Source organism: Haplochromis burtoni, unplaced genomic scaffold (genome assembly GCF_018398535.1).
Source record: "Haplochromis burtoni strain Fernald_Lab_line unplaced genomic scaffold, NCSU_Asbu1 Contig_1679, whole genome shotgun sequence".
Taxonomy (NCBI): Eukaryota; Metazoa; Chordata; class Actinopteri; order Cichliformes; family Cichlidae; genus Haplochromis; species Haplochromis burtoni.
The window spans coordinates 5,685-16,426 of NW_024584040.1; the positions used below are offsets into that span (position 1 = coordinate 5,685).

The 10,742-nt window shown below is 36.8% G+C and overlaps 1 protein-coding gene across 1 annotated transcript in view; it reads left to right on the forward strand.

Moving 5' to 3' along the window:
* LOC102291747 (inter-alpha-trypsin inhibitor heavy chain H3) overlaps positions 1-9,145 on the forward strand; it is a gene marked incomplete at its 5' end in the record, with an annotated part of 12,955 nt that extends 3,810 nt beyond the window's left edge. Inside the window, 17 exon segments of the mRNA XM_042217200.1 lie at positions 1-27; positions 122-232; positions 1,323-1,451; positions 1,570-1,686; positions 1,781-1,949; positions 2,043-2,153; positions 2,308-2,489; positions 2,594-2,773; positions 2,865-2,986; positions 3,907-4,151; positions 4,633-4,689; positions 4,819-4,860; positions 5,346-5,456; positions 5,536-5,713; positions 8,385-8,533; positions 8,733-8,817; positions 8,909-9,145. The exon segment at positions 1-27 is cut by the window's left edge and continues 24 nt beyond it. Of these exon segments, the coding sequence (XP_042073134.1) occupies positions 1-27; positions 122-232; positions 1,323-1,451; positions 1,570-1,686; positions 1,781-1,949; positions 2,043-2,153; positions 2,308-2,489; positions 2,594-2,773; positions 2,865-2,986; positions 3,907-4,151; positions 4,633-4,689; positions 4,819-4,860; positions 5,346-5,456; positions 5,536-5,713; positions 8,385-8,533; positions 8,733-8,817; positions 8,909-9,023 (2,130 nt within the window).
* Positions 9,146-10,742: the final 1,597 nt, after the last annotated feature.

Below are 10,742 nucleotides of genomic sequence, written 5' to 3' on the forward strand. Positions count from 1 at the left end.
CCCATGCAGCCTGTCAGAGACTTCAAGGTGACTGTCTTTTTGGTATCTATTAGTGGAAAATGCTGAGATAACAGCACACATGATGAGATCTTTTATTTTACTTTATTGTATTTATTACCAGGTGGATGTGTACATTCACGAAGAAGCCGGCATCAGTTTCATCGATGTGAAAGGAGGCCTGAGCACCAATGTCCTCGCTAATGCCATCACCAAAACACATGCAGATAAACAGGTACTGAAATCTTTTTGTTGTAGAACAGTAAAACAATTATCAGCTTTCTAATAGACAGTGTGAGGTACTAACAGATCATTATTAATTTGCAGTAAGACGCAGCTTATTCTCAGAGTGTAAAATGTATGATTATAAAATGATCAAAATGCACAAATAACCATTACGGTAATGATGATATTTCTTCCAAAATTATAGCTCATTTCTCATCATTGTACAGAAGAATTGGGTTGAAAGCAGGGGTATTCAGCTAACATTTCTTTAAGCAAAGATCCGGATTATCATAATGTGAAATTATTTCGTTTGCGATTTTCGACTGTCAAATCAAATGAAATCAGTACAATTGCAAAACCTTTTGACAAATAATTTGAAAAATAATTCCAAAATGATTATTGATCACACAGCATAGAACTGAACTTTGCTTAAAATTCTCATACACCTGTGGAGGTGCACACTGATGATTAGTTTGATTATGTTCACTTTGGACAAAACTGCCTTGCTTTTGTGTGTGGAGCCAAACATTGTCAGGATACATAAGGCTACTTTCCTTAAACCTGAAAAAGTTGTCCCAGGAACCATTTGAATCCAGAGAGTGGAAAGATCAGTTCTTACAAACTGCTCTTTCAGGCAGTTTATAATTGCCTAAAGCGCAGGTAAAACTGCATGTGTTGTATCTTTTCTTCTTATACTGTCTTTTCAACTTACTACATCTCAACTATTGGCACTGTAGAGACCAGTGTTTATCACCTGGAATCCACAGAGTTGATTGGCTGAGTAGTAATGGGATGGCTAAACTCACATCCAATGCTTTTTCAAAACCTGGACCATGGTCCACCTGTTAATGACATCTGGTTTAATGTTTTGATCCTTGAATACATTCTCATTCCATTTTCTTCTAAAGGTTGGGCTTCTCCAACACTCTTTGTATGTAAAGTCATGTTGCGTTAATTTGAGACAAATTAGTAATTCTGACAATGTTTCATTTAGGATTTTTAACAATACAAATATCAGCCCAAAAAGGAAAACAGAAAATAAAATCACTGACATCTCTCTCTACCAAGTTCCTAAACTCTGTGATTCACTCTGTTTCCAGGCATGGGTGTATTTCTATCCAACAGTCGACCAACAGAAAATGTGTGACAGCTGTGGAGATCAGGGTATGAATGGAGATCTGGTTATAGTTTATGATGTTAACAGGGATAATGGACTGGGACACATCAAGGTAAACCCTGGTCTTTTAGCAACACAAACCGTATGACTTGGGCTAAAAAGCTTCTTGAATAATCCTATAACCAATCAAGTTTTGTTTTTTGTTTTGTTTTTTCATAACGCCGCCTTAGAAATCTGACGGGTACTTTGTTCATCATTTTGCACCATCTGATCTTCCACGGATACCAAAAAATGTCGTCTTTGTTATTGATCAAAGTGGCTCAATGGGGGGCAGAAAAATTGAGCAGGTAAAGTATTTGAAGGGTCAGTTTCTGATATTATTTTACATTTTTAATGAAAAGAAAAACAATATGTAGCCATGAATTATGTTTTCTTAACCAGACTAGGACCGCATTAATCCACATTCTGAATGATCTGGCAGAAGATGATCACTTTGGTCTGATCACTTTTGATGACAGAATTTCTTACTGGAAGCGAGAACTCGTTCAGGCCAACAGGAAAAACCTGGAAAGTGCCAAAAACTTTGCACAAAATATACAAGACAGAGGATGTGAGAAGTTGCAGTAAATACACATTTTGGAATATCAACAGTTGGGAGGGGAATAGCAGTACTGAAAATGCATTTGTTGTTGTTGCATTTCAGCCACAGACATAAATGAAGCAGTGGTGCGAGGAGCACGTATGCTGAATGCACATAACAGAGAAGGTTCAGCATCTATCCTTATACTTCTCACAGATGGAGACCCAACCTCAGGTTGTAATAAAACACATCTGTAAACAAATGTACACAAATATTTCATGAAACTGAGATCTTTATGAGCTTATTGTGGTTAAAAGTCCTGATTTATTATGACTTATGAGACTACATTGTTTCTGAGCTGAACTGGGTATGTCTCGTCTCTTTTCAGGGGTGACAAATCTGGAGAAAATCCAGTCAAATGTAAGACAGGCTATTGCAGGCAAATTCCCACTGTACTGTCTCGGTTTCGGTTTTGATGTTAATTTCAATTTCCTTGAGAAAATGTCGCTGCAAAATAACGGTGTGGCACGGCGGATATATGAAGACTCTGATGCTGATTTACAGCTGAAGGTATTTAAATTATGCATGCTCTTCTTTTATGTGGTTTGAAACCCCTGAGAATTGAAAGAAGAAAAAAGCATGATTTGTATCACTTCCACACTGTATGTCAACAGGGTTTCTATGAAGAGGTGGCCACACCTCTACTGACAGATGTGACAATGATCTATGTGGGTGGGACCAATCTAACCCAGACTAACTTCAGTCAGTATTATAATGGTTCTGAGATTGTGGTGACCGGACAGATCACAGATAATAATATTGAAACCTTCACCCCTCAAGTTGTGGCCATTTCAGTAAGAATCAATCCACAGGACTCATCAGGAGTACTCTTCTTAAACCGTTTTCCCTGTTGACTGACATTACATTGCATTTAAATTATTACAGAGTAATAGAAGAATAATATTCTCTAATCCAAATGAAACCGTGGAATCCACTGGAACAGTGTCTGATGACCGTATCCAGAGGGTTTGGGCGTACCTCACAGTTAAACAGCTTCTGGACAAAGAGTGAGTTTGACTTACAGCATCTTTCCTTGTATGACTCTGAAATGTGTTATCAGCTGTTATGTCTTTAAAATTTCTACCTCTACATCAGTGTCTTCAAAACACTATAAAATAAAAAATATATATAAAACTGTATTTATTTTATACTTTTCTTTGTTTATTTTTCTGATATTTTAAGCATATATAATCATTGAATGCTGTTTAGGATCACATTATATATACATTATAAGAAAAGTCTGGATATATTGAATGGATGTCTGAATATATAGAATTAAATGTAAACATACAGACTGAAACTTGAATGTATAGAATGAAATTTGAATATACAAGGTGTCAGAAAGACAGGTGAACTGCAGTAAGACAATATGTTTTAAGTTTGTTAGATCAGGGCAGCAGGTTGAAATTAAGTCCCAAAATTCCAAGTAGAAGTCTGTTAAAGGGACATCAGATAATATGCCTGCAGTAATAAACTGTGTTCTCTTCAGTGTTGAATAGTTTGACATCAACATCTCCATTTCTTACCTTTCTATTAAATAGTCATGTACATCTCCCACATAAAATTATATTAGTACAATTATGTTTGTTCATCATCACTCATCTCCTTAAATTTCAAAAACAACGTTTTTCACATCTTTTTAAAGGCAGAGTTTTTACACTTAATCATACAAGTATGTTTCTCAGAAGCTAAGGATTTGGACAATATAGACAGCAAAGCTGTCTATGGTCTGGTAATGGATCTCTATGATTTGGCAAGACTGTATTTTGCCTGTAACAAACAATAGATTGTGTGTTTTTTATGAACTTTGCTGAATTGACTTTCAGTGAAGAAAATCTCTTAGATACATATTTTAGGACATGGATTCAGCTTAAAACCTGTAATGTGTGAAGTTACATACAAAACCATTTTACACTTTGTCACACAGGCTTCAATTATCTGGACCTGAGAAAGAGAAAGTGAAGAAGGAAGCTATGGAGCTGTCACTGAAGTACAGTTTTGTGACCCCTCTCACATCTATGGTGGTCACAAAGCCTCCAGGAGAAAACACAGATGTGCTTCATAAACCAAAGGAAGGTGAAACATCACGGAGATGGCAGTCGCCAGGAGGTCAACCCAATTTAGCACACCTTACTCCTGCTAGTGGGGGTTCTAGTCGGTGGGTTCATTCTGGTGAGCAAATCAAACCAATACAACAACATTCATCAGTTCAGCTGAGAAGACGATTGCTTACAGTACAGAGATGTTCTGTGAATGAAAGAAAGGGAGTATGAAATAGACTGAGTCAAATAGATGTGAGTCAGACAGAAGCAGGATGTAAGATGCAAGCTGAGGCAGCTTAAATTGGGTGGTACTAGTGGCTAGGTTAGTGTAGGATTAGAAATCCCCATGGGAGACACCACTAAAGGTGTGTGTGTGTGTGTGTGTGTGTGTGTGTGTGTGTGTGTGTGTGTGTGTGTGTGTGTGTGTGTGTGAGAGAGAGTGAGCTATTTAAAGATTTAGTTAAGAACTTTAGTGTCAGGGCATGGATGTTAGTAAAAGCATTAATTAAACTCAATTATAAATGAATTAGTTATCCTTATTTATTATTATGTCCCCTGCATTGCCTCTAGCAATATTAACTTTATGTAATGTGTGTAAATGTTTTTTACAGCTGCTGATTTACATTATGGGTTTAGCTCCTACGATGACGTGCTCTATGAAGATGCAGGTACTGTATTGCATACATGGAATACTTTTTTTGTTCTAAGACAGTCAAAGATTTTTTATTGTCATGCAATGTCAACCAGAGATCTGAAATTTTCTGCTATGTAACTAGTGCTGTTTAAATTATTTGCAGGTTATTTAAAGGCTACCCATGTCCCAATTGAAGTAACTGACGGTACTGTATTGCATAGATGGAATACTTTTTTTTTTCTAAGAAAATCAAAGACTTTAAAGAGGGGACTTTGGAAAAAAAAATCCTCAAAAAAAAAAGAAAAGGGGAAAAACAATTTTTGGATAAAATGGTCTTTAGTGCTATGCATGATAAAGTCTCTTACACTTTTATTGGAAAACTTGTATTTATAGGTGAAAATTTAAAAAAAATCTATATCACCATGACACTTTCTTAACTTAAGGCAAGTTTTCTAACATTCTATGACTGCATGGGAAACTTTTTTTTTTTTAATATAAAAATTGATTCATTTTCAGAATTGTGAAATAGACAAAGTATGTAAAATTAAAGAAGTGTTTTATGTTTACTTTTCCAAAACTCTGAAAAAAAAATTCAAAAATGCCCAGTGCATTAAAAGAGTTGAGTAGGTGTTGATTGCACAGGTCTTTATTTTCAGATTCCAGTCTAACTTTTTGTCTCTATACCTCCAGCTCCTCTTCTCCACAGGTTTTTGCTCAACTCAACTGGGAATCAGACTGTTCCACTTTGCTTTGACTTCAGTGGAGCTATAATCCTTAAACTATTTCACCACCCCAGCAGAGGTCAGTAGTAGTCTTTCTCGTGAGTATTTTCATATTTCTCCCCTAGTGGTTAAACAGCAGCATTTCTCTTTTGTTCTAGACCTGTCTGTTAATGGTGAGCTAGATTCAATTGCAACCGGAGGTTTCAGCAAAATTTTTATACACCTCAAAACTCATCAGCATGTTGAGGTTGATGCTGAATCACAGAGAGTCACTGTACGAGATGGACAGACAGTGACATATCAAGCTGCTGGACAGGATCCCTCAACAGTTGGCAGGTGATTTTGCAATATAATGGTCAAAACGTATGTTCTCACAGTATTGTTTACAGATGTGTGCCCTTATTCAGTTCTTTTCCCAGGATTTACATGAGGCAATCAGTATATACATCTCTGATGTCAGTTATTTATATGACAAAACATTTGCTGGGAAATGAAACCTTAAAAGGGCAGTTTGGGCCGTTTATTATTTTGATTCTACACTTTTTTGTACGGAGTATTTTGTGAGATTTGGCCAAATTTTTTTTAGCTTAACAAGTGAACCGTTGGCACTAACATCACTAATGTCACGTGACGTTGCCACCATGTGCCAACAGTAATGTTTTAATGTTTTAATGTTCTTTGTTATTAAAACTAGAGATGGACCGATCCGATATTACGTATCGGTATCGGTCCGATACTGACCTAAATTACTGGATCGGATATTGGAGAAAAATAAAAAATGTAATCCGATCCATTAAATATCACGAAAGCACCTCACAAAACTTGCAACACGCCGTAACTCGCCTCAGAAGTTAGCACGTCGGAGCAGTATGCATCACGTGATAGAGCGGCTGTGGCATGCGGGACCTGTCGGTGGTCTGGATAGCATGTGGAGCTTCGCTAGCAACCCGGCATTTCATCTCCGACAAAGTTATCCCGAGAGAAGTAAAGCAAGTGTGTAAGTCCATCTCTGAATGTAAAGCATTCCTGCGTTAAGCTTAACAAGCGACTGCCTCTTCTTGCTGCTACTTCAATCATGAAACTGCTTAATGATCAGCTGATCGGCTTTTCTGTCGCGAGTCCGTTCTCTTGTTTGTTTTTGGCCCACTTTGCACCAGAAAGAGGAAACCAGCGGCTGAACAACAGCAGCACGTTTAAGCTTGATAAGCTGTTGTTAGAATTTATTTAATATTACTTTCTACACCAGGATCTTTTTCTACGTAGCTGACGGCTGGTAACTGTGCAGGGGCGGATCTAGCAAAGTTTAGCCAGGGGGGCCGATAGGGCATTAACAGGGAAAAGGGGGCACAAAGACATACTTTTCTTTCTTATTCTCATTTAAAATGTCTAGCTTTTAATAAATAATTATCTGACACCCAAAGTTTTAATCTGATGTAAAATGAATAGAAGTCCATTACTGTATATAGTAACTATTAAGTCTAATATATATACCCTAGTAAGCTATAGTACTTTTTCCTTTGGGAAGGTACCATCTGTGCAGTCTGCAATTTTGTTGAAGAAAGATGTTGAATCTATTTAATTATTCTTGAAAAATAATTGATTTCTGTGCATTTTTTTTCACACTGCATCAAATTAAGTTGATTACGTCGATTAAGCATCATGAGGTGGAGCGTGGGGTGGTTCCCTATTTTTTATTTATTTATTTTTGTTGTTGCTGGGAGTTGGAACCCTATTAGTTAGGTTGCTTAATATTTACGCTAAGTACTCTTTAAAATACCAGAATAGGGAGGATGGTGTAGGTTTAAGTTTATTAGATTGATCAGTATTGCTGAACTATGAAATATTTTTTTTGCATACAGGTATAACAGAATAGCTTTAGTGTAGTTGTTGTTTTAAACTTGAGTATGAACTTATACAAAATGCAGCAAGATATTTAAAAAAACAGTTTTGTTGATTAAAAAACACTATATCGGATTCATATCGGTATCGGCAGATATCCAAATTTATGATATCGGTATCGGACATAAAAAAGTGGTATCGTGCCATCTCTAGTTAAACATTTGCATCGCCACATAAATAAGTGATACAAAATTCAATACTTAATTTTAAATATGTACTCTTCGGCTGCCCCCCTTCAGCCGTTGGCCATTTTTTAAAAAAAAAACCAAACAAAAACTATCCACCGCTGTGCTATGAATCCTGGGATATGCTGGGCCTGACCACTTGACCCATCCTTCAAATCGGGGGAATAGGAGGACACATTTGTGGGCCGCATTTGGAGCAGCCCTCGAATTGGGACAGCCTTCGTCACCTGGCTGGGACATAATCGGCCTTCAAATGCGGCCTCCGAAGGATGCAGCCCCTGTATTGGGACACAGCTACTGATTGCTTGTAATACCAGTCTGACACATAGAAGATACAACTTGACACACCACCAGGTATCGAGATGCCTGGCAGCTGCTCTAGAGCACATGCACATCCAGATTTCCCAGAGGCTTGGAGGACAGGCCTGTAGGACAATCATCAAAACACTGTCAGGGATGCATGCATGTATGCAGATCTATACAGAAACACCCAAGTGAAGATACATAAGTGACGATTATCAATCTTCGATCGAGTAGCAGGAAATCCAAAGGTGCGTGCTGATATTTTGGGATTGTAATATTTATAAAGTTTTCATTAATTTCATGAATTTTTTTTTTTACAACCAATGCTTGAATCAAAGGCCCTGCACACTCATGGTGAACCACAAAAAGTGACTTGACTTATTTTCAATGACACTAGCTTTTGTCAAGCTTAGAAAAGTTTCTATTACCGTATCATTGCCTTGTTGTACCTTCCAGGTGGAAGCAAGTTTGTTGGATTACATGGAGTTGTGACATTGTGAAATGTCTATTACAGCCCTCAGTCGGACAGTAGTCAGCCAAGACTAGTGAAATGATCTGTGAAGGTTTTTAAAATCTTCAAAGAGCTTTAAAATATTCATATAAAGTCCATATTTTTCCAGTGTGACAGTGATTGTGCGCGACACTGAAATTCACATTGCATCTGATGACATTCTCCTGGTCATCTCACAACATGAGAAAAATGGCCAAAGACTCCTTTGGCCTGTTTTAAGACAGCAACCCTCAACCAACGACATCGAAGGACTTTTAGGTGAGTGAAACGACATGCATGCACATACTTTGTTCATTGCTTAAGAAATAAATGAATTTGTCAGTGTCATGTTAAGAATATTAACAAAGTTTGCACTGAGCATAAGTGGTTTCTGTAAAAGTATCTTGTTGCTGTGTCTGTTTTAGTATCTGGTTTTCAGTGTCAGTTCTTGTTTCATTGTTTTACTCCCTTTTTCCAGCTGTAAAGCCAGCAGTGTATGAGGTGGTGCAGCAAGTTCCTGTCACAAAACTAAAGATTAAAAACCAAGAGATAGATGTTACAAGGTAAATTTTTTGTAATGTTTTCAGTTTATTCATTCAAAACATAAAACTGTTTAAGATTCCACCAAGACATGAGCTTGTTTTGCTTTTGTAGTGACAACGCTACTGACTACAGCGTCGACCCTCCTGTCACAAAGAACTGCTGGCTTATGTCTGCTGATTCTGCCCTGCAGAGGCCACTGGCAGGTTTTTTCGTGGCACAACTTTAAGTGTGAACTATGCTGAATTACTAGAAAATATTTGGTTTAAAAGTAGAGAAAACATTTTCTTACTGTGGAAAATGTCCTTCCACCTGTTCAAATGAACAAATAAAGTATCCCAGATTGCAAAATGGCTCATGTCTACATAATTTTATTAAAGAAAGAAAGAAAATAAAGAAATAAGGATTTGGAGATTGTGGTGCCAAAATAATACATCTAACCATGTGAATTCTAATGAAACGATTACACAGAAAAAATCCACTGTGTTACTTCAGTGAAGTTTCTAATCTGACCCAAATCTAATAAATGACAATAGATAGAGTAAGAGGTTAGAGATTAAGAGATTACTATTAAGAGATTAATAGGCATTTATTCTACACTTTGTTGTTAAACAGAAAGTTAAAACTAATTAGATTATTTTAGTTAAATGAAATATGCTTTGCTGGGTGATTTGTCTGAAAGAGAGTTATACTGTAGAAAAGGGTTGTGCAAACTCAGGGGCTACACTGTGCTGGAAAGTATGACAATGTGGTCGGGTTCGCCATTCATTGTTTACAAAGGAATTTCAGTGTTAATACTTACATTTACTTTTAGTGGTAACAGTGTGGTTGATCAACCTTTTTTGCCAGTGCATCAAAGTCTGGTGTTAGTTTTGTTGTGGCAATTCTCAGAACAGATCGGAGGTGTTCATCACTCAAATGGGACCTGTGGGGTTCTTTTGGTGGTGTTCATCACACTAAAAGACTGTTCACAAACACACACACGTAGCGCCAAAAACATCAGCATCCTCCGTGCCAGCTTCTGGATTTTTGTAGATTTTGTTGGTCTTAATAAAGTATAAAACTCCTCCAGTTTAAGAAAGTTGAACTTCTCCTAAGGCAATGTCACATTGGAGATCAATCAGTTCCAATTGCAACTCTGCCTAATGCATCACCTGGTGGAATGTCAGTCAAATGAATGTAGTCATAATTATGATATTATTTGATTTGGGCAATTCTGTAGCAATCTTTGGCAGGCCAGACTAAAAAGACCAAAAGGCCAGATGTGTCCTGCAGGCTGTAGTTTGCCCACCTCTGCTGTAGAACGTTTGCATATCAATCACAAATTCAAATCATTTAAATCTTTTAAATATCATTAACAGAGAAATCGTCTTACAACACTTATTAGCTGCTGGCCTCATATCGTTTGCCTCATACTGCAAATACAAAATATTAAAGCATACTTGATTCAAGGATGTCCAACAAGTATGACTGTTTTAGTCAAAACAGTACTTATATTTCTTGAGAAAACACCCTTAAATAAACTGATTAGTGCAGTTTGTGAACTTAAGCAAACAGTTGCATTTATATACTGTTTGTGTGTCCTCATTTCCCAATATACCACCTTTACGTTTAACAAGATTTTTTTGTCAGTTCACCAAAACTCTTTAAAACTTGTCCTTTATACACTTTAGGGATTTTTAAAAGGATTTCAGGGTCAAACACATAAAGACATGTATTTCAAACTTCAGTTTATGATATATTTCTAAAATGTGAAAGAAATACAGATGCCTACATTTCATATAATGCAACGCATGATCATCTTTGAGATTATCAGTGTTACTTTTTTCAAACGTTAAAAGCCATTTCTATAGCCACAGGATACATTACACAACAGATTTGACAGACTTTACCTGGATAAAAACAGTAAAATGACCTATCAATATTGTCAAACACTGCTGTAAATCAG